At 38.2% G+C, this 24,377-nt stretch overlaps 1 protein-coding gene across 8 annotated transcripts in view; it reads left to right on the top strand.

Moving 5' to 3' along the window:
* The window catches only part of ADAMTSL1 (ADAMTS like 1), an 883,534-nt gene that overhangs the window by 671,423 nt on the left and 187,734 nt on the right, over nucleotides 1-24,377 (top strand). For 7 of the 8 annotated variants that reach the window (XM_045043887.1, XM_045043888.1, XM_045043889.1 and 4 more), the window contains 4 exons: nucleotides 2,336-2,386; nucleotides 6,933-7,137; nucleotides 8,362-8,509; nucleotides 11,475-11,559. In XM_045043887.1, coding sequence (XP_044899822.1) covers nucleotides 2,336-2,386; nucleotides 6,933-7,137; nucleotides 8,362-8,509; nucleotides 11,475-11,559 — 489 coding nt within the window. The remainder of the gene's footprint in view (nucleotides 1-2,335; nucleotides 2,387-6,932; nucleotides 7,138-8,361; nucleotides 8,510-11,474; nucleotides 11,560-24,377) is intronic. The other variant, XM_045043884.1, reaches the window with a different exon arrangement.

The following is a 24,377-nucleotide window of genomic DNA, read 5'->3' on the forward strand; positions in this document are numbered from 1 at the left end:
AATCCAGGTTTAGAGCTCCTTGTTCAAACAAAAACACAATTTCTAAATCAGTCCAAAGCAAAGCCCAACATCTTGAATTCTATACACATCCCCTTTTCTTCCCCCTTCTTCTCTTCTAGCCTGTTTTCTTCAATATCACTGCCTCCATTTTAAATATCATCAGCTGATAAATCAATTGGCAGACATCTGCAGCAGTTCATTCTAATATTGAGGATAACAAACCATAGCTATAAATTTTTTTGGAAGAGAAGGCAACGAACTGCATCTTTGCACTTAGAAGGTGCTATAGGCATGAGTAAAGATACTAGGGTTAGCTCAAATATAACTGCAAAGTCTATTTCAATAATTTCTTAATTAACTACTATTAGATGCATATCCAGAGTTATTAGAACTTTGGAAGGTTGGAATTCTTTAAAAGATAGCTCTTTTAAAAAGAAAATTTCCTCAATGACTAGACATAAGAACTATTGGAAAGAGATCAACATGATTATAATAAAAGAGAGAAAGAGATGATTAGTCTTTCCCATCCAATGTCTGTCAGAAGAAGGCAGAAAAGAATAGGAAGTTTCTCTAACTTAGAAAAACAGGGAGAAAAGTTTGATCTTAGTACTCATTCCATTTTTCTGTTAGAGCCAAGGTATTTTTTCCTTCCTCAAATGCAGCATCCATCTTCACGAATATTGTTACTGTAGACCAGTGCACATCCATACACCATGAAAATTTAATCCTACAAATGAGTACAAAAACTTTAGTCATACAAATAAAGATAGAAAATTTAGTCACATAAGATAAACAAGTAAACTAGTACACCAACGGTTGTCTTTTCTGGAAATAGAAATCTATCTTTTATAGCTTTGTTTCCCATGTTCTTTTAGATTTAATTTCTCTCATGTATCCTCTTACCTCTCAGTAATTTCTTCAGAAACTACCTTTATCACTCCCTCTTTCCTCCTTATTTATGATGATCTCCAGGCAGTGCTATTTTTTATCTTTGTGATCCATAGTATACCGAGCTCACCCATTTTATCCAAAAGCTTAGACTTGCTAGCCCTCTAAAATGAACATATTATGTCATCCTAATCACAGAATGAGATTAAAACATAAGCCTTAACTTATTTAAATATAAATATCAACATTTATATTGAATATGGATATATAAATATATACCCATCCATCTATCCCAGGGATACATAGAGAATACATGAGTTCCTTCAGTATTCAAAAGGGAGACTTCCTATCATTTGTCCATTGTGGAATAAGTGTCTTCTGCTCATGCCCTACCATGTTTTGTCCTGGGTGACAGCTGTGTACTGAGCTCTCTATGTCTCCCACTCTTGATAGAGAGTCTGTTATACTAGCCCTTTTATCTAACACCGATTAATCATAAATCTTCCACAAACCAGGGGATTCTGCAAGAAAGTCTTGCCAATGGGAAGCTTTAGTTGAAATCAGTGAGGTAGTTTAGTGTAGTTTATTAGAGTCCATAAGGCCTCTAGGGACTTCCACACAGCCTATAATATCATTTCTTGTGAATCCATTAGCCATACAGCCTATAATGTCATTTCTTATGGCTCCTTTGGCTCTATCTCTGAATCTCACATGTTTCCCATGACACTAGATATACTAACAACAGTCATGACCATCACAACCATGACTGTAATAGCAGTTAACACAATATCACATTTTTATAGAACACAAAAAAGATCTTTCCTATTTCTTATCTCATTTTAACTGCTCTTCCTTTGTTTCTGTAGGAAACTTACTTTTGTTGGTAGCTGCCCACTGTATTCACTAGTTCACTGCTTTCCAAGATAATTCATTAAAATCTTTAGATATGCTGAGAGAAAAAACCTATTTTAATAAACATTACAGAGTATTGTCGATTCCCAGGTACATACTCTTATACATAGCTCTCTCTTTCATCAGGAGTGAGACAGTAACTATAATTGCTTGGTGAGCATCTGGAAGTAACATTAATAATGATAATAATGACCTCATAGGATGTATAATTTGGGGGATTAAAGAACATTTATAAGCTTATTGTGTCACAGTTAATGATGAGGTGCCAAGTTTTCTTGCCACCACCCTTTCCAGTGGTATTTCCTGCTTGGATCAGAGAACTAATTATAGTAAACGGTGCCCTTGCAAAGAACTTGCCCCATCCTCAAACACGTGCCAGCATAAAGATACTGAATTGTTTTAGTGTTGTTTGCAGAGACAATTTACTAATGTTGTTTTGCATTTGTCTAACAAAATTTGTATAATGTAATCATTTAGTGTTTATTTTATTGTGTGTACCTTCTACTCAGAGGGTTGGCATTATTGTTCCTAACAGTGACGGATACAAGCAGATCATGCCTTATGACCTCTACCATCCCCTTCCTCGGTACGTAAATCAACCATCCTGATGCTAGAATTAGTAAATCAGCCTCTGCTTCTTTTATATATCTATGTAGATATAGATTTTGTGGGTTTTTTTTCTGTAAAAGTAAGATGTAGATAGTATAGTTCGCAATCCATCCTGAGCTCTGCTTCTGAATAATACTGGGTTGCTCGGACTGTGAGCTTGTCATTCAAAAAAAAAAATTTTTTTTTAAGATAGGATCCTATTACATTGAGGTGGACACAGTAATTCACTCTTATTAGATAGAGTGTATGGGTTATGTTGTGTCTTTCTTTCCCTCCCTTTGTCCTCTTTTGTTTCCCTGCAAAAGGACCCCAGTCATTAAAGCGCTATTGCTAACTGTTAAGCAAACACTGCCTGAAGTATTATCACAGTACCACAAATGTGGGATTCCAGATGTGCTATTACTCTACATAAGGGCTTTAAATATCCTCTTTTTTGTTCCAAAGAAATTATAGTTGTGTACAAAAAGGTGATGTTTTCCTATCTTTGTTGTTCAGAACATTTGGGGGACATTTTTTTTTTCTAAAACATAAAATTCCACGGGCTGTGTTTCTTTTTTAAAGTACAATATATTTTTTAACTAGAAAAAATAATGAAAGTGACTGAAGAAGTTTTAAGAGAACTTGTTCTTTATTAATATATTCATAAGAAAACTGGAGAAGCTGAAAAATATACTAGCTACTGAGTGTATGGTCTGCCACATTGGAAACAGCTCCCCACACAGAAGAAATTAGAATCGTGCTTGAAGTGACCCCTGAGCTAAGAGAGGCCTTTGCTCTATTCTCTTTGCTCACTTGGACTCCAGGGCACCAGCTGCTAGTTAGAGCCCAGAGTTTAAATCTAATCGCGAGTAGTTTTCTCAATCTCAAACTAATGAAAGCCCAGAAAACAATTCTGAACTATAAAATAAAACAAAGTTTGATTGAAAATCTCCAAATACTTAATGAAATGGAATCCAAATAGGGGCTCTTGAGGTCATTTAGTTCAGCTCCCCAAAGATGCTTCCCAGTCCCATTCCTTCCCTGCAACCACACCCATATACCCAACATTTGTAAACATATGTATTTATACAAATATGTGTATATGGGTATTTAGTGAATACGTATTCCCACATGGGCATATGGATGTACATATATTTATAAAATACATATATACCAGTGAAAGCTGTCATCCAGCCTCTACTTAAATACTTCCAGTGCCTGGCAGAGAACTTGATTTTCACCATCCTAACGGTTGCATGTAGAGAGGGACATCAGATTTGTACTCTATATAGCTGTTTAGGTTTTTTTAAGCTCTTCCACTAAGGGGTTACCTCGTTAGTCAGCTACCCTCCCGCTTTTCTATGACTATATTGATAAAGCTGATAAATGACTATAAAATGCTATATAAATGACTATATAAATGCTATATAAATGACTATATCATTTTGCTGGTTTGATCCAGAACCGAAGTAATAGAGTAAATGCTTCTTGGGGAAAAAAGTGGAGTGAAAATATAAAGAGATTAATTTTACTGATCCAAGATTTCATTTGACTTCAGTTTCTGTATCTCTAAAATAGGACACACGTATTTGTTTGTGTGAAGACCAAATATTTTACGATAAAAGCAAAGTTGGTGTCAGGAATGAGCAACATCAAGGTTATGTTTTTCTTGTAATGGCACTCCTACGTTTCTTTCATGTCTATGATCTCTCTCGTTTATATTTCTCTGGTATAACTAATGCCTGTCTTAGGTTAAACTTCGTTTCTTATATACTCTAATTTCCCCCAAATGCTAGAAGCCCAGTATTCTCAATGACAGATTGAAATGAGCCTCCTTAATGCCGTCCTGTGTCCACACTCGCCTATCCATGCATCACAATGAGAAAGGATAATTAGCAAATAGACACTATATTTCTTGCACTTCTGTTACTGAGCTATTTCTACAGTTAGATATTCTGCTTCGTTGATAAAGTCTTAGTAAATGGAAGCAATTTCTACAAATATATTCTTATAAGAAGTATTGAGTCTCAAAAAAAAAAACCCAAAGTTGAGAACTAAGGCTCAAAAATGATTCTCAGGTGGCAGCTACATTCTGATCAAGGCAGAAGGCTTTCCTTATTGAAATTATTTAAATGGGCTTTAGTACACAAGTGTAGGTACAAGGCACAGTTACTGAGTCTTCCAATTTTTTTTCTTGCCTTCAGTCTTTGACTGAAACACATACCTAAATGTAATGTAAGAATGTAGTCTGATGAATTATCTTTAATTCATAATATATATATATATATATATATATATATATATATATATATATGTTTTCCACATCACTCTGAATTTTGAGAATTTCTTAAACACACTATGTATTTAAAAAATTAAAAGCCATCAGAATTAAAATATGTGATATGTGAACCCATTTAGTATTCTTCCAGGACGAGATTCTTGGATATGCTTTTTTTTTTCCCCAAGTACTTACTGGTCCCTGTTTAAAGATATTCTAACTGATATCTTCTTTCAGCTTTTGTTATACTTTCTTTAAAGCACTCAGACATGTTTTGCCTTGAAATTCCACATAACCCTATTATTATGTCAGGATTCACACAACAATTTTTCATTATATAGAACTATAGTCATATGGTGGACCCATACTATAAATTCTTAGAATAATATTAGCATCATTTGTCTTTCTGTGATCACTGGCATTGAAAAGGATACTTATTACTGTTTATGAACTTACACTATGGGTCAGGTCCAAATGTTGAGACAGAAATTAATCACTCTCACTTTAGAAGGGTCAAGGTTAGGGACGTTAGAGTACCAATTAGAAAGTGTGCTCTTTTTATGGAATCTTAATGTTCTAAGAGATTAAATGTACATTCAAAAACATATTCCCGCTTCACTGTCAGATCAAATGTAATGTGAATATGTACTTATATATTCAGCCTAATTTCGTTCTGAATCAGACCTGTTATCCATATCCAGAGGGAAGCTCTCCAGAGATTTACATGGATAAATGAGAATTGGTCTTACCCTTTTAGAAGAGAGACCCTCTACAGAGCTGCTTCATTTTCTTGAAAGGGACCAGAAAGTCTCCTAAGGGCTAAACAGAGGGCCTCAGTTTCCCCATAATAGCATTTGCTTTTGTGTCTCCTGGGGAAATATGCATAGGAAAATATTGTACTTGGCAGCATGTTTAGGCTGTTGGCAATAGAGATAACAGTTGTTTCCTAGACTCAAACAGTGCAAAGAAAATGTGGAGGAAAATTCTGTTAACTGGGAAACATACATTATCCAGGCTCATACAGAAGAGCATTCAGGTTCCCAATATGCATGAATCCTACTTATAAAATAATTGATGTCTCCATGGTATGCTTGTGCAGTGTTTTTAAATTTAACTTTTCAAGTAGATCAACTTGATGACATTTTGTTTTTCTCTCATTAAAACTATATCTCTCATAACTCTAAGGGAAATCTTAAAATTCCTTAGCAATCCTCATCAACAAGCAGAATATATGTAAGAAAGACAAGCTCGGTCCCAATGTTTCCAGTTTTCAAAATTCTATATTCTGTAAATGGGGCAAAGATCTCTCTCTGCATCCAGTCCCAAATGCAGCAGAGCTATGCAGAGATCAAAAAAGCAATGGAATTCTCTTAAATGTTATTGATAATATTGTTCTTTTCTCCCTTACTAAACTGTATCTTTAGATTCCAGTGCCATCAGCCTTCCAAACAAAACAAAACTTCTTCACAATTCCAAGAGTTATTTATTAGGGGAATGCTAACTGCCAGTATCCCTCAACAGTTAGGGAACAAGAAGATTACATTATCACCTTTGCTCCTTAGTGTATTGATGGCGTAGCTTGAACATCGGAATTGTGCTGAATCCATGTAGTCCCAAAGCTGATGATTGTAGAAGCAAGGGACGGAGTGTCTTTGGTTTGCCTTGATCTTTCATGAGCTTCTCGTACACAAGTATCCAGAAGCTAAGTAAGAAAGTATTGCATTGAAAATAGAAAGTATCAGCCCAGGTACAAATTATTCCTGTTAATTGAGTAACCAGTTTTGGTCTTAACGAAGATATTTAAATGGGATTTAGTAAAGATAGATAGATAGATAGATAGATAGATAGATAGATAGATATCATGGTAAAATATATAACAGTATATATATGCAGAATATATATTTATAAAATATAAAATAATATAAATATTATACACAGAATATATATTTGAACTACAAGGAGAAGGACTGAATAGCCCCCGTTAGAGTAGGTTAGAGACAGCACAGATATCCCTGTGGACAGCTCTCCAAACAGTATTTCTTACATTATGTAGAGCTTCAAGGTTTACAAAGCACTGTTGCCAACATTGAATCCTTCTCTCTTACTCATCAGATTTTAGGCATTAGATGGCTCTCAGTCCTCTTGACCATAGCCTCTCAGAACCTGATTGCCCCAGTAGGCACTGGGAACGGGGTTGGTCGGAAAGGTCACTGAGGAGGTTCGGCAATGTGCATGTCTGCCCTGATGACTCCCCTTGCTTCTGTAGGTGGGAGGCCACCCCGTGGACCGCGTGCTCCTCCTCGTGTGGGGGGGGCATCCAGAGCCGGGCAGTTTCCTGTGTGGAGGAGGACATCCAGGGGCATGTCACCTCAGTGGAAGAGTGGAAATGCATGTACACCCCTAAGATGCCCATCGTCCAGCCCTGCAACATTTTTGACTGTCCTAAATGGCTGGCACAGGAGTGGTCTCCGGTAACTGTGCCCTCTTTCTTTGTTCGTTAGGAGAGTAAGTCCACTCTTCCCTCTCATCGTCATGACCCCACCAGCTACCCTGTGCAGCTCCCCACTTCTCTTGAGGTGTCTAGAAGCCCACCAGTTTAGCCCTGATGTAGGCACGCCCCAAATCTAGCACAGCCAAAAGTAAATGAGTAAATATGTATAGCTTCTTCAAGTTACTTCCAGAAGCCTCTGTCGCTCATAACGTTCCCTCAAGTGGCAAGGAGAGGCAAATGTCTGTCAAGAGCAGCTGAGGCCAAGTGACTGATCCTGAGTCTCTAGAAGCTGCTTGGATGATAGAGCTCAGTAGACCACAGTTTGGTTTTATTTTGTATTTCTTGTGCTTTGTCTATATCCAAAAAGGGTCTGAGTGGATTTAAATTAAAATTATGTGTATTATTCATTGAAAAGAAAGATGAAATGGAAATGGCAAAATAATCAGAATGGGGATGAAGTAGGATAATTAAAACCGGAACATTCTAGAACATTAGGGAAACTGTTGCAGCAGCCTAAATAAAACGTTATTTGAGGTTTCATGGCTGCTAATGCAAAGGTTTGAAATAGCAAAAGAGATAGAAAGATGAGGAGATAAGCCTCAGCCACACAGATGGCACTTCGCTTCACTACGTGGCTTTGTGGCAGCAGGATCAGAGCTTGGACATTTCTCTCTGTCTAGACTTGCTCCCAGGTGTCTGGAACCACTGGAGGTGCCATCTACATCTGGCTGTTGAATCAACTCCCTTGAACAGTTTTGACTGTGTCATATAATCAGTTGGATCAGCCATGCTGCAATAATACATGTCAACTATGATGGCTGTTCAAAACAATGTCAATGTCCATGTGGGAGCTAGCAAAATGACTCAATAAAATTGAAATGCAGTGTTAGCAATCAAAATTGAGCACACGCTACAGTTTCTTTTCTCCTTCTTTTCACTACTTGGTTTGGGACTCGGCACACAGTGGGTGCTTTCAGGAATGCTACCTAACTCATCTAAATCTAAGAATTGAAAGTGATTTAATTTTCAGCCACCTTCACCCTAAGTAGCCAAAAATAACAAAGATTCCATGAATGGTAAGAAATGGTACAAACCCACCAGGAGTCCTTATATAAAAGCAGCCCTTTAAAGTCTCAGGTGAGAGATGAGGCAAAGTGAACAAGGCTTTGCTATGAGTCTCCTCTGTCTTGCCTTCTCCTTCCAGTGCACGGTGACATGCGGCCAGGGCCTCAGGTATCGGGTGGTCCTCTGCATCGACCATCGTGGAATGCACACAGGAGGTTGTAGCCCCAAAACCAAGCCCCACATAAAAGAGGAATGCATCATACCCACTCCCTGCTATAAACCCAAAGGTAACTCCACAGGTGCTCGCTTACCAGCCTTTTCATTGTTATGTGCATTCAGGGACTGTTTGAAACTCCTTGGAATATTTTTAAGTATCCCAAGGTTCTTGGAAACTATATTGTGTAGCTTAGACTCTACTAAATGGACTTAACTCTTTCTAAAAAATCTTTCAAATAATTTCGATTGCAAATTGTTGTTTAAGTACTACTTATTTACATAATTCTCTCCTGGACCATAAAGCTGTTTGAAGACCATTGCTGAAAAGTAGCAGATATGTCTGCTTAGAGGGAGATACTATAGAGACCTTGGAGAAATGTATAAGTGATTTACTATCCACATGTCTTGCTGTTGAAAACAATGCAGTGAATCCGAAAGTGTCTCCTTTGCTAAGCATGAAGCTTCATACTGAAGCTTCATACTGAAGAAACATACTGATGAAACAGAAAGGTGTTGCTTATTATACTGAGAATTAAAACATTAATATGAGACCAGAAGCCAGAATCTTAACTTAAAATGGAAATACGGAATAAATCAGAATTCAACAGATACTACATGTAATTTATAAAAAACAATTTTGTAAAAAGTTCTACTTAGCGAGCAAGATTTGTTATAATTATACAGGGTCTCTCAGATTAGCATGCCCACTAATCTGACCTCTTTGCTGATATTGATATAGTCTGAGTCAAGGAAAGAGAAAATGCCAAAGTCACAAACCAATTCAGAAGTAAAGAACTCCTTGTGATAAACTACCTCCTATTATTGATATTAAATATGGTTCCCGGGAGCCAGGGTGGCTCAGTTGGTTGAGTGCCCAGCTTCGGCTCAGGTCATGATCTCGCAGGTGACAAGTTTGAGCCCCGCATCGGGCTCTGTGCTGACAGCTGGGAGCCTGGAGCCTGCTTCAGATTCTGTGTCTCCCTCTCTTTCTGCCCCTCCCCTCCTCATGCTCTGTCTCTCTCTGTCTCAAAACTAAAACATTTTTAAAAATTTAAAAAATAATTATGATTCCCATTTGCTTCTGAATTTATTTCTCTAAAGATTACATTTCTCTGAAAATCAGCCACAGCGTAGCTCTTTATTCTTCTATCTGTAGGTTGCCCTTGTTGGGGGTGAATGGCATCATGAAATCTAAATGATATAATGGAAATAAACAAACCCAAAATACCAGAAATCCTGATTCACTTTAATAACTACATCTCTCTCTAAACCTCAGTTTCTTCATCTGTAAAATGGGGCTAATAATAGTAACTACCTCAGAGATGATGTATTAAAGGAGATACAGTGCAAACAGGGTGCTTAGCTCACTGCCTGGAATATAGCAAGTTTGTCCTAAATGTTATCTTCATCTCCTGACTATCATCAGCATCCTTAAATACGGGAGGCCCCGGTACATGTTATGGGATCCACTTCAAATAGACAATTTATTGTATTGTAGGCCTGCTAATATTACCAAGCTTAATGCTCCCTTACTGCAACAGAGCAATGGCTCACACTGTCAGATAAGGAGTCACTGACTGCATCACTTAGTTGGAGAGGTGAGCTAGTTGTAAAATGACGTCTGCACAGGTACCCTGTTAGCATGTCTAAATGATAGCACATCCTTCTGGCCTCAGCAGCTTCATATTTCTCTTCGCACTTTGATTTCTGACTATAAACAATCGCTGCACATAGAGCACCAGACGTGATGCCCCCCCCCCCACTTAAAATAGTCAATTATTTGTTAGCTCTATCTTTACCAAGCCACTTCAGAGAAAAGCAGTTTGTGGTTAACTATCAAGAATAAAATCTGGATTTTCACAACTAAGTAGTGAGTCTGGCTCTCTAAACATCATGAAAATGCTGTATAATTCTGTGGTGTATGCATATAGAGACATATTTCTTTCATCTTTACAATTATATGTCATAAAATGGTGATAGAGCTTCACTGGCTCATACTATAAAGGCAAGTATGCCTATAAACGATCCTAATAAATATGTCAGAATGGGAATCTTGGCAGTGACTTCTGTAGGAGCAGTTATGACCTCCCTCTTTCTTTTTCTCCTTCACGTTTTTTCCCCCTGCCCAGGAAGTAGTTAGGAAGCTTGTCCTGAATTGTATGGCCAATGTAAGATAAATAGGTAAAACAGTCCAATTATGGGTTGTGGACCCTAAGTTACTCATATTCCAGTTGTCAGTGAGCGTTAGGGTGGTGCTGAATGAGTCAGATATGGAAGGCAATGTTTTGTGAATTTCAGAGTGGCATTTTTGTTTGTGACAACGTGGCATAGATCACACTTTGCCAAAAGGAAAAGGAGAAACAGGTCAGGATTTATTAAAGTATTGCGGTATAATTTATTGTACTTTGTGTTTGCCTTAAAAAATAAATATCACTCTATCTTTTTGACAGGAAATAGTGAAAAGATACTTTGATGACTCTTCATACACATACTGAGCCAGCGTTCCTAGAGTTACGACTTTCATGATTAAAAGACTTTTCCTTTGCTCTTCAGCATAATGAGAGGGAAGCATATATGCACAAAGACTAGTAATACTAAACATTTAAAAATATTCTCTTTTCTTCACGTAACCATCATCAGTAGCAGAAATTTACCAAAAAGCTTATTATTTGCAGCTACCCATATAGTTTCTAGGTAGTGCAAAATCAGGAACTGGTGAAGACATAAAGGAAGCTCCCTAAAATTCCAAAATGGTGGGGCGCCTGGGTGGCGCAGTCGGTTAAGCGTCCGACTTCAGCCAGGTCACGATCTTGCGGTCCGTGAGTTCGAGCCCCGCGTCAGGCTCTGGGCTGATGGCTCAGAGCCTGGAGCCTGGTTCCGATTCTGTGTCTCCCTCTCTCTCTGTCCCTCCCCCGTTCATGCTCTGTCTCTCTCTGTCCCAAAAATAAATAAAAACGTTGAAAAAAAAATTTTTTTAAAAAAATTCCAAAATGGTTCTAACCTCTTCTCTCTTATGTGCATGCACTTAATTCTCAGAGAAACTTCCGGTAGAGGCCAAGCTGCCATGGTACAAGCAAGCTCAAGAGCTAGAAGAAGGAGCTGCCGTGTCAGAAGAGCCCTCGTAAGTGTTAAAACCACAAGGTGTTTTGCTTTTGAAGTTGATTGGTTTAAAGAAAGAGGGGTCTCATTGATTGTGGCTTCCTTGGGTTCTGAGCCAGCTGTCACCCTCTCACCAAGGGTTGAAATGAGCCTTTGGGCCGTCACATTGGAGATTTATCAGTTTCAAAGCGTGTCTCAAAACATAAGATTGCATGGTTGCTCTCTAAATACTTTTCAATTTTGAAGGAAATGAAGGGGTAGTGCCCATCCTCTTCTCCAAAATCTGACCTCCTCTTTTCCAAGAGGCTAAAGGTGAGAAGGCCCAGGCTGCCTCTGATGATGTAACATAGATTGGATGTGAAAGTCTGGGCAGCTTTTCACATTTCTTATACCCCAGCTGTGCAGTATAGCCACTTACAAAAGGTAAAGCATAGGTAAAATATATTTGAGGACAAAAGAAGTATATTAGCTTTTCTTTTCCCCATCTTGCTGTGATTGGGATCACATGGATACCAGTCTTTGCCCTACTTGATCATGGTTCCTTACCTGCCCAGTTTTATCAAGGCCATGAAATTTGCAAGACCACCAGGCAAAGAGTTTTCAGATGTTTCAGAAGAGGAAACAATAAGAAAGACAAACATTGACTGACCGATTGATGGGTTGATTAAAGTTATACGTTGATTGTACTAGAAAGCACTAGGTATATCTGCTGCATCATTTTTTAAAATAAGGGAAAGCACTTTAGTGATGTATTTCATTTATGATCAAAGCACTTTCTCAGAGTGATGATTTTCTCGATTAATTTATTTAATATAAACCCTAGGCTCTGTGCATAAGACATGTTACCCACCGCCCAGGAGCTCACAGTATAGCATGTAGGATATGAAGGGTTTTCAAATTCAACATACAGTTTAAATTTTACCAGAGAGGAACACCTGAGTGGTTCGGTCGGTTAAGCATCTGACTCTTGGTTTCAGATCAGACCAGATCTCATGGTTCATGAGTTCGAGCCCAGCATCAGGTGCTGTGCTGCCAGTGCAGAGCCGACTTGGGATTCTCTCTCTCCCTCTTTCTGCCCCTCCCTCTCTCTCTTTCTTTCTCTCTCAAAATTACTAAATAAACTTTTAAAGAATAAAGTAAATTTTACCAGAGAAATAAATCAGCACTGTAATCTATGTATCCAAAAGCAATTTAGAATTTTCTCAGATTCATCCCGTTCGAACCTAAATCTGATATGGTGTGCCAGACCATGAATTGTGTTCCTGAATCACACCCTAAACAGCAAAGGATTGAAGAAGAATTTCAAAATACAGATTGGTACAACCAAAGTTGATTTGTAAAGAAATGAAATTTGTTTTTCAGTCACGTGGTTTCACATTATGCAATACATTTCGCACTTTAAAGGACAGTAAGCAAAATGTAAATTACCTTTGTACTATAAAGTTACTACTAGCACCTTTTTTTTAATGTTTATTTATTTTTGAGAGAGAGAGAGAGAGAGAGAGCAAGAGAGAGAGCAGAGGAGGGGCAGAGAGAGGGAGACAGAGGATCTGAAGCAGGCTTCACGTTGCAGCACAGAGCCTGATGCTGGGCTTGAACTCACGAACTGAGAGATCAGGACCTGAGGCGGAGACAGACGCTTAACTGACTGAGCCACCCAGATGCCCCACTGCAGCACCTTTTTCCACTTCTTTGAGAAGCGACTTTTTTAACCACTGCAGAACTTTGGAGAAAAGGCGATGTTTAAAGATCACAGTGCAACCTTTACGTGGATATATGAAGGCTTAAAACTTTCTGTTCCTCTCCTGCCAGTACCTGGCCGGACAGGCCTTCGTGCTGCTGGAGAGGAAGTAAGCAATTTATTTTAGAGGGGGATTAACTCTTTATCCACTAAGGTCCTATTTAAGACACAGAAAGATGCCACTCCGTATGTACATTCTTAGGTGAGATACGTTTAAAACCAGACATGTACTATTCTACTTAAATAAACTGCTCGCCTGTACATAATATTTTGTCATTTGGTCGAAAGCATAATCCTATATACACTACGGCAATATAACCGAAGTTAAGTAATATAATAAAGTTGAAATTAAATCAAAACATCTTACATCAATAATATAACATCTTTCCCATTATTAGATACCTCTTAGATGAAAGTAGTAAGTGGAGCTTAATGCCTCTGCAGAAGGATTACATAGACTTATGGTCAACCATGTTTTGTAATGAGTGTTTTCCAGGGAAGGTCTGATTAAGATGCATTATGTTGAACTTTAATCTTAATAAAATCCCTAAAGTAGTTTACCACATAGTTTTCACCGTTGAAACTATAGCCATATATTAGATTATTTTTACTCTTGGTGTAATGGAATTGCCATCTTGGCATGATTAATCTGAATTGAAGTAGACTGTAGTTGGAGCGCCAGTGCTGGCGAAAGGAAATGTATACTGTTCTGCTCAGAACAATAATTACTTTTATACCAAAATGAAATAAATGACAGCTGTAGAATAATGTAATGAAAGGTATCCGGTTTCCACATCTTAATATGCTTTACATGTTTAGTGCACTGAACCCTAGGAAAGGTCTTACGTGTCACATTATTTTTTCATTGATTTTGAATTTAAAAAACATAATTTCGCATGGGCTTAATTCTTTCTTTTTTAAACCACATAGGCTAGTTTCTAAATGTGTGTAGCAACCTATAATTTCTCTCCATAGTATAATGAAGAAATGATATAGTGTCAGCACGTCTTTCTTTCCCCCCACCAAAGAGACTCACATTGCTTAAATTAAATGGTGATGTTTAGAAGCTGTGCCTGTCACTTCTGAACTGCTACAGAGAAGCATGAATAGTGATCCAGACCTATTATCTCTCACTTTGGCCCCACCTAATATGGAGAGTTCTATAGTAAAAACAGTAAATATCATTTATTTCCCCTTATGTAAAATAAAAATATGATCACCAGCCTGTCTCATTAAACAACACAGGAAAACAAGTACCTTAAAGTCTTTAGCCTATGGCGATACTGTTACTGAGTATCAGATGCTTGTGGTAGTCCCACCAATAATTGGGTAGCACTCTGACCAAAGGTATGTTGGAAAGCAACCGCTCTAAGGTATGTTTAGAAAAAGCTATGATTAAAAAGTAAACACTGAGCTTCCAAGAAATAACCCAAACTTGATAAACTTCCAAGAAATAACCAAAACTTGACGGAACAGGTGTGCACACTGGTGTTACTGTTCCACTAAACTAAACGCAATGCAGCGGATACAGATACAGATATCAGTCACATAGAATACCTGAAATAAGGATCGAGATTAAGTCACATGGTAATGTCCTTAATCTATTGAATTCATCATATCAAGCTGCAGCTTTATTTGGAAATACTTTTCGACGTTAATTGCTTTTTTTTCTAGCAACAAACGGGTTTATTTGTGATGTATTTGATTCATACGGCACAAAAGTAGGAGCGTTCATTGTGAGGAACATATTTTCATGATATGAAAAAAGTATCTCCTAACCCACCCGGGAGAGTCACAGCATCTAAACTGATTTTTCACTAGTGGCCATGGTTTGACTCGATCCAGGCACAGGTTTTTATCAGATTTTTCTGACAACCAGCAGCAAGAATCTTCAAGCCAGGTATTTTTGTCTCTCCTCATTGAACAAAACAGTGTGAACAAGATCCAGCCCCTAATCAAGACTAGTCAAGTGGGGTTTTAGCCCGTGAAGCTGATGGAGCACAGACAGTCTTACAAATAAATACAATAAGGTGAACTTGCCTTCGAAGATGCCCTCTAAGGAATCCATAGAAATCCCTGCTACCCAATTAACACGGAAGGAATTAGAGTTAGACTTCTAAAAATAATAAGATTCTGGGAGAGTTGCATTTTTTCAAGGCTAAGATCAGTACCTTTCCAACACTAGAAAGGGGCAGATAGAAAAATGACTGATGGAATTCTCTTTGGCTGTTATTTGAAGTATGTCGTTTTGAATTTGCCTCCAGCTGATGAAAGTCTCATTTAGGATACATCATTTATTTTATTTTATTTTTTGGGTTTCATAAGTTATTATTTTTCTTTTCTATCATTTTATTTTTACAGTGTAATATTAGTTTCGGGCATAGAATATAGTGATTCAGCATTTCCATACATTACCCCGTGCTCATCACAAGTGCCCTCCTCAATCCCCATCACCTGTTCACCCCTCACCCACCCACCTCCCTCCCCTCTGGTAACCATCGGTTTGTTCTCTATAATTAAGAGTCTGTTTTTTGGTTTGTCTAGGATTTAAATGCCAGATTGAGCCCAGCTGGTTGCTTCCACGGACAAATATGTGGGGATAGCTTTCTAGGTATTTTTTAAGCCCTCCATATTGTACTTTTATTTGGTGAGGGATCAGAACTACACTATGGTAGTATAATTGTGTTCATTAATCAGGTAGTAGCTAAATAAATTACTGACCTGGTTTCCCATCTCCTATCTTTAACTTACTTTCAGTCTTTGTTGAGTTATTTGCAGAAACATGACAACCACCTCAAGCCAAGTACGCATAACGACCACTTTGACAGCTTAATTTCTTGAACAAAAATGATACTATGGTGTCCTCTAGGACATGTAAAGGCTGCATGTCTACTGTTGCTGTACAGGAAGTTAATCAGTTGGCCTTCTTAACAAGCCTGATCTAACTTGGAACAGGAAGGAAATTGTTCATTTCCTTAACTCCTTCAGGCCATTAACAGGCCACTCAGTGCCCTGCAAAGTGTAATCTATTAAGGGAGGCAGGCGTAAAGGTATGGCTAGATGCTTCAGAGGCTCTGAGTCTCTCTTTTTAGACTTTCTGGTCTCTGAATCAAATCATCCCAGAAAGAAGGAGGGAGGGAGGACTAATTGGGTACCTAGGGAAGCCAATTTCCTCCCAGATTTATTTCAGTTGCCAGGAGTTCTGCTTGGATGGCTTTGAGCGAGAAATAGGAGACAGGCGATTACTTTGGACCCTAAGTGACCAAGAAGGCCATTGGAACCAGCCATCCATCCTTCAAATGTTGGCACATACCAGGCGGAGAGCCTTAATGGTGCCGTCCTCTCAAAAGTAGGATTGGGTGGTCCTCTATGCCTTGATCGTGCTTGCCCTTAAAAAATCTTGAGTTATCTCGTCAGATTTCCAGTTAACAACTTTAGTTCATGGTTAAGAAAACATTTTTGTGCTTCAGCACAATAGTCAGGTCTTAAACGTATTGCCATAAATAATCTTGGTGTAAGCCATTTAAAAAAAGGAAGAAGAAAAAGGAAAGCAGGCAGGCCAAAGGCAGCAGTAATATCTGGATGCCAGATGGCATCAGCTTAGTGATGGGGCTGATTCAATGAGAAGCAAAGGGAAATTCCTGTCATGCATCTGTGTGAACAGAACCCACAAGGAATTAGATACAGAAGGAAAAGCCAATAAGAGTCTCCATGGTGATCCTGTAGTCATTAAATGCCTTGTTTACCTTGTTGGAAATAGTATTTAAATATATAATATTTAAGCATATGTTTACATTAGTCCGTATTTATATCCAGCAAGTTAGTTGTCTGAGAATGTGGATGTCTTAACTCAGTGGTGAAGAATGTGAATTCACATTTAAAAAAAAGTGGCTAGAAATGTTAATTGTGTGACATGTGTTTTTATATTTTCCCCCAAAGAATATTCAGGGAATCAAACATCAGTAATGGGTCCAGATAGTTTGGCTGTTTATATCCTCAATACAAGGTGCCTGAATTATATTCTCTTCATGAATCTCAGGCCACAGAAAATAAAAGGAATATCTTGTATATATATAAAAACAGATATATTTCTTAAGAATCAAAAGTGACATCATCTAAGATCAAGAAATTTAGATACTATTTGTAGATCATTACACCAACATAAGGGCTGTTCAAGCATGAGAATTACAGGATTAAAAAAAAAAAAAAGCACAAAAGCATTTAATTTTGAGAATTGGCACATAGCAGAGCAAAAGCCCATGCTGGCCAGACTGAATCAGCCCTTACCTCTCGATGGTCATGACCTCACTCACTTTCAACTCCTTCCTTTCTGGCCTCCTTCCCATCTACCTAAATCATTCTCTTCCATTATATTCTCTGCAACTTCATGCTTAATAGAAGTTCTCTGTCTGAATATATATTTTAGATGACTATGGAGAGTCAGCAGACCTGCTAAATTGTTCACATCTCCTGATGAAAGAAGCTAAGTTTGCTCGTAAGTCACCTGCTCTGTGCCGTGCCCCGTGCCAGTTGCAAATACTGTAAAAATAAGCCTGATAGTCCTTGCCCTCAAAGAACCTTGAGTGCATTCTTACCATAGGAATGATAGGATTATGTCCAAAGTGCTGAGTATTGGTCACTTATCCACAGATTGAACAAATGAGCTAGCTGTATTTAAGAAATGTAATATGATGTCTGAGTATGCACAGTGTGATAGTAATATTGATTTAAAAAGAAATGTGGGAGAATTATTTATTGAATTCCTAAATTCTCTCTGCTACTGTGCATTCCTCTGAGTTAAAATATTAGAATAGTTAAGCTAGTACATGGTAATTCACAAACAACATAAATGAGAGGAAAATGTAATATACAGGGAAAGGGTTTGGGGGATGTTGGTATGAACTGATGTTTGGCAGATTGTGATAGAACCTATTTGAATCTGACTTTCACTCCAAAACTAGTGCTTGAGAAAGGATTATAGCCAATGATCATATATGTTGTATCAGTATACGTACTTGAGCGATTCTTACCTATACTTTGAGAAAAGCTGCAGAAACCATAGGTAATTTCCTAAAATTTAAAAATGTTCAGGTATGTGGGGCGCGTGGGTGGCTCAGTTGGTTGAGTGTCCGACTTCGGCTCAGGTCATGATCTCACAGTTTGTGGGTTCGAGTCCCGCACGGGCTCTGTGCTGACAGTTCAGAGCCTGGAGCCTGCTTCGAATTCTGTGTCTCCCTCGCTCTCTGCTCCTCCCCTGCTCATGCTCTGTCTCTCTCTCTCTCTCTCTCTCTCCTTCAAAAATAAATAAAAACATTTAAAAAAAATTAAAATTTTTTTTCAGGTATATAATGCTGCCAACTATGTGAGTTGGTGAGGGGCAAGTCTGTGTGTTTGTGTGCCCAAACAAGGATGTAGCCCTGCTGGGATCGAAGGAAAAAGCAGTTTAGTTATTGACCATTCCTCCATGCAGGGCAGCAGTGTGCACCAGCAGTGGTGAAAAGTGTGGGCTCCAGGGACAGATTGGCTGGGTGTTCATCTTGGATCCACCACTAGCAACAGGGGACCTGGGCAAGTCACTTAACTCTTTGGCTGCAATTTCCTCATTTGTGAAATGAGCATGATAACAGCACCTGTATCTTTGAGTTATTATGAGGATTAAGTTAGTACATGTGAAGTACCTGGTTTGCAGGAAGATCTCTCTACATGTTAACCGGGGTTGTGATTGGGCCACTTCCAGAATTATTCATCTTCCCAGGGAACTTTTAATGGAATAAAAATGTATAATAATCACCTATTTACAACTGGAGAAATTGAGGCAGGTGTCGTATCTACTGGTATGTGAGAGAGAAGTACAATTTGACCCAAAATTCAGCCAGTCATTCCCCAGCTAACACCACCATCCTGCCTCTGAGGATGTTATACTTCTATACTTCTGAGGCTTTTTGAAGATTTACTTGTAAGCATCACACTTAGAATCTAGCCCAGAATTTATTCTGAGGGACAAAGCTTAGTTACCTTTATTTGAATAAAAAAGGGACCCACGGGGAGTTGCAAAAATTAATAAGGAAAGTTTAGAAAATGCTTGGGTGGAAAAGCATCCTCTTTCAACCCTGGGTTAAATACAGTTGATCCCCATAGATTGTTCCCAATGTGCACTGAGACAGGAAAATCAATAACAAATTCAACAGAGCAGACAGAGCCATTTTTATGTAGTCATTAGAAAAGCCTTTACTGCAAACCAAGAAGTTCTAAATTTGTCAGCCCCTCCCAACATCTCTACTTATTGCTCATTCTGTAGCTACTTTCAGAAAGCTAAGTCTGAACTATTGCTCAGCTGAGCCCTAGAGAGTGACAAAGACAAATTAATGGGATCCGTGTGTGCCAAAGTAAAGTATGGACCCTGTCACCACCAATATATGTTACGTCCATTAAGGTCATTTTTAATGAACTGAACTTTTCATTGGAAAGCGTTGCCAAACTTGTTGAATTAAAGGAAAGAAACCTTTACAAAATTGCAAAATAAACCAATTTTACTCCATATGAAGGAAAAAAAATGGTCATGGAAAGTATTCTGAGTTTACAATATTTTAGATTTGTATCAAAATCAGGGGAAATGATATGCATTAAAAACTCTCCATTCTGGTATTAAGTTGAGAACTGAAAATGCACTAATAGCATTGTAAGCTATAATGGCATATTAGTCCCTGGGACATGGCTTTTTAAATAATCAGACTGGCCTCAAGGAAAACCCAACTTTTAAATTATGTTCTGTGTGCACAAGTCAGAAAAGCAATAGGAGAGAAAGATGATCTGAAACAAACGTATCCTCACATTTTATTTGTGAACAGAGTGATTTGGCTCCATTGGAATCTGCTACATACAGTTAGTGGCCTATCTTTTCTTTTTTCCCAAAACACTGTGTATATTAAGTTTTAAAAAGTGGACAGAAAAATAGGGGCTCTCTCTGGGTTCCCCTAACGTAAGAACAACTCCAAAATGCTTCAGACCCTTTACTGGAGTAGCTGCTTGTATGATAAGGCAGTGTGAGATCAGAGCTATGTATAAATCACTGAAGGCAGCCTCTGGCTCAAAGCTGCCCCAAAATCCTTTTCTTCTATAAAAGAGTATTTTTATTGAGATTAAATGGAAGTGTGATACACACAGAATTTAAACGTTCCTCAGGCTACATGATAACCTAATATCCCATCAAGATGAAATGAGGCCAGCATCTACTGCCTTGAGTACAGCCATAAGAAATATAAAATGAAGAAGCCCACTACTAAATTTGGGCACAACAGCTTTTTTAAAAAGACTGAAAGAAACTCCTACAACAGGAAAAAATTTTTGTTTTCTTATGCCGATACCCGGAACTAAGAGGTATGATTTAATTTCTCTGAGTTTCAAGACTGTTGCCTCTTTAGCTTGCTTTCAGTCTTTGGACCCAAGAACAAACCAAGTCACTCATAATGTCAACACTCACCATTCTATTTACCTATCCATTTACTCATTATAAACATATATATTTACTGAGCATCTATTACCTGAAGTTCTGACTTCACAGAAGTTTGATCTAGTGATGGACATAGTTATTACATAAAGATTCACACTTGATTTTCAGAGGCTGGTAACTGCTATGGGTAAATGAAGAGGTGATCTAAGAGAGTCTAACAGGAGCTCCAGCAGGTGTGGGGTTCCAGGAAGTCTTCTCTGAGAAGACACATGTCAATTGAGTCCTGAACGATGAGTGGGAGTTATTACAAACTGAGAGAAAGGAGAGTCATCCATGGGGGAGACGCACCTGCCAAAACCTTGAGTTAGGAAAGAATTACACACATTTAAGGAAGAGAAAGAAGACTAGTGTGGCTGGAGGCTAGTAACCAGGGGGGAAAGAGCAGGAAATGAAGATGGAGAATGGCATAATGTAACCTTGACAAGGAGTTTGGCTTTTCTTCTGGTATTCTGGGAAAAAATTAAAAGCTTTACAACTACAGGGTGAAGAATGGCTTAGTAAGGTCTAACAGAGAAAGAAAACAGATCAGTGGCTGTTGTGGTGGTCCAGCAGAAAGGTAGTGGCTTCAGTGATCATGGCTTATGTGGTCACCTGACATTCAATATGGTGACACATGAATTCTGGAGTCAACTGCCATGATTTGAATCTGACATTTATTTAGCAGTATGGAATTCAAAATCTCTGTGCCTCAACTTTATCATCTAGAATTTGGGATGAAAAGAGTACTGTCAAAATATAATTTTCAAAAAGGAAAAACTATGACCCATATAAATACAAAATGAGCACATGCCAGAATTTGTACTGAATTCATGAATTATCAAGAGAACCAGTAAGATGTTATAACTTATTCATACCAGAACTGGATATAGAAAAGTGTCTATTTTCTACCAGACAATAATCCTTGGCACTTATATGAACAGAAAAAAAAAATTTCCATCACTGTGGACTGGAAACATTTGTATCATCACCAGCCCTCTACAAGGAAACTTGTGTCTGGCCAAAGACAAACAAAGACTTACACTTCCATAGAGTTAATTAGACAGCCTGCCACCCCGAAAGTCTGTTAGACAATGTCAGCATTCCACTGAAAGAACAACCAGTGATCTCTTTTGCCCATTTCAGAACATTCCTGACAGTATCCATCTCCTAACAATATTATAATGAGTTAATATATATGAAGGTCTTAAAAAACATCAGTAAACATTAGCTATTGTTGTTGTTGTTGTTGTTGTTGTTGTTGTTGTTGTTGTTTTATCAAGGTGGCTGTAGTGATGATGGAGAGAAGTAAAGGAATTTCAGATACATTTTTGAGCGAGAATTGATAGACTTGGGGAATCATTTGGAAGAGAGGAGTCGGGGAAAGTGAGGGGTCAGGAATAACTCCTAAATGTCCTTGAGCATTTGGATGGCCAGTAGAATCATGTGCTGTGACAGAGGAGACTGGGAGAGGAATAAGATACTGAAGAGGGAAATCAGGAGTTCCATTTTGGACATTTTAGGTTGGAGATGCCTTTGAAATATCAAAGTAAAAATGTCAATTGGGAGAGAGAGCAATGAACGGTGGTTACGAGCATACAACCTACTGGCTTGTGTGAATGACTTATACTTCAATTTCATCACCCATGTATTAATTACTAAACGAAGCTAGTAATAGTTCTTATCTGGTTGTCATTAGGATTTAACAGCTTTTATTCATAAAGCACTTGGAGCAGTATCTGGCACATAAGAAGCACTATACAATTTTTTGATAAATAGATTAATTATATTAAATTAATGTTTACTCCTTTCAAAGAGTCAAATGGCTCCCTAGCCCAAAACTTACCAAAAAAAGAAATTGGGTATAAAGCTCCGAAAAAAAAAAAGTCTAGAATAGAGATGATATACTTCGAAATACTTAGAATAGAGATGAAATACTTCTAAATACTTAGAAGTTGCTCACATACTGGTGGTGTGTGAAACCAAGAATCACCGAACACATCACCAAACTGAGCTCCAAGGCACTAAGTGCTTAGAGTTTAAGGAGAGGAGGACCTAAAAAGGAGACAGAAGGAACTGACCAGAAAAGAAAAGAAAGCCAAGCGTTTGCTGTCATGCAAGTCAAGAGGATAAAGTCACTCAAGAAAGAAGGCATGGTCAACTGCCTTGGGGGCCACTGGGAAGAAGGTAGTTGAGGATGCATTTGTTGGGAAGAGCCGACACTGTAGGGCCCGTATTCTCAGAAACTGATTATTATCTGTCTTTCTGCTGGCTTTTCTCTTACTATTAAAATAGAACAAACTCCTGATGGTCAACAAGATCCCTCTGTTAGTAAGACTCTTCCTCATATCTTGTCTGGAACCATATCGAGAAATAGGTCAGAACTGCAAGCCAGCTTTAACAGAGTCTTTGAGTATGAGGTTGTGGGCCTGGAGAGAGCCCGTTAGGCCCTGACTCATTGGAACTCTGATACCCCAGCATTTCCTTCTAGTACAAAAAGTCTCTTTCAAAGGAGAGTGTGCCCTTCGATGCAGTCAGGCTTTCTTCTCCCACTTCTAGTGCTGAGCATTTCTGCAAGAAAGTCATTGAGGCATTTGTGCGGAGGCCAGCTGCCTCTCAAAGAACCCAAAAGGGCATCATTATCATGAGAAAATCAAGTCTGCTTCTTGGAAAATTCCACTAAATATAGCTCTCCCAGTACTGCCTTAGTCTGTTTGAAATTGGGTCCTTCCTTTGTATTTATTTATTTACTTGTTACTACTTAGTGGCATCAGACAGGGCAGTCACAGATTTTTTTTTTTTATTTTTCAGATAGGCATATTGGTGGCTGATTAAAAATTCTCATTTTGTTTTGTTATTTAAATCTCTGGGATCGGTCTATACTTGGTTATGCTACTGAAGTGCCTTATAGTGATGAAAACCTGTCACAACCCAGGTATGATGCTTAAGAATTAGAGGAACATTATGAAAATAAGTGGTGCTATCAGATGTTTTGCGGAATGGTGTCCTGGACACCTTTGAGAAATTGTGCTTGGAGACTTTAATATGAGTTGCATAACTAGCATGAATTATTTGCAGCTCCAGAGAGTTGTAAGCTAACAAAAGCAGTTGAGAAATATTTTCATAATTCCATATTCAGGTCAAGTATCCTTGACTAAAGATCTTTCACAATAAGTTAGATTGTTATTTATTTGGAATGATTTAGGTGTGGTTCTAAGTGAATGGAGAGGCATATTTTGGATAAGTATTCTCCCAGAACTTTATTGCTCTCCCTATATTTTTAAAGAATCACTTTAAGGTTGTCTTGGAATTATGGGTTTTACAATTAATTCCAAAATCCCTAAAGGGAGAGTCACCCTCCCTTTGTAGCATTCCAAAGGTTTTTGTTTGTTTCCCTATTTTGGATGGTTTTGAAAAAAATCTTTTAATTTCTTGCGAGACACTAAATAACTAAAAAGTTTACATGAGGTCTTTTGATCTCATGTAAAATTGAGACAGATGAAAGAAAATGTTTCATTTTCCAAGTTTCTGTCCCACCCAAAAGCAATTTCTTTTGCTTGTGTTTCTAAATGGCTCTTCGGATGCCAAAATGCCTAGCTTTGGTTCAGCAAAC

Source organism: Felis catus, chromosome D4, assembly GCF_018350175.1.
Source record: "Felis catus isolate Fca126 chromosome D4, F.catus_Fca126_mat1.0, whole genome shotgun sequence".
NCBI classification, from domain to species: domain Eukaryota; kingdom Metazoa; phylum Chordata; class Mammalia; order Carnivora; family Felidae; genus Felis; species Felis catus.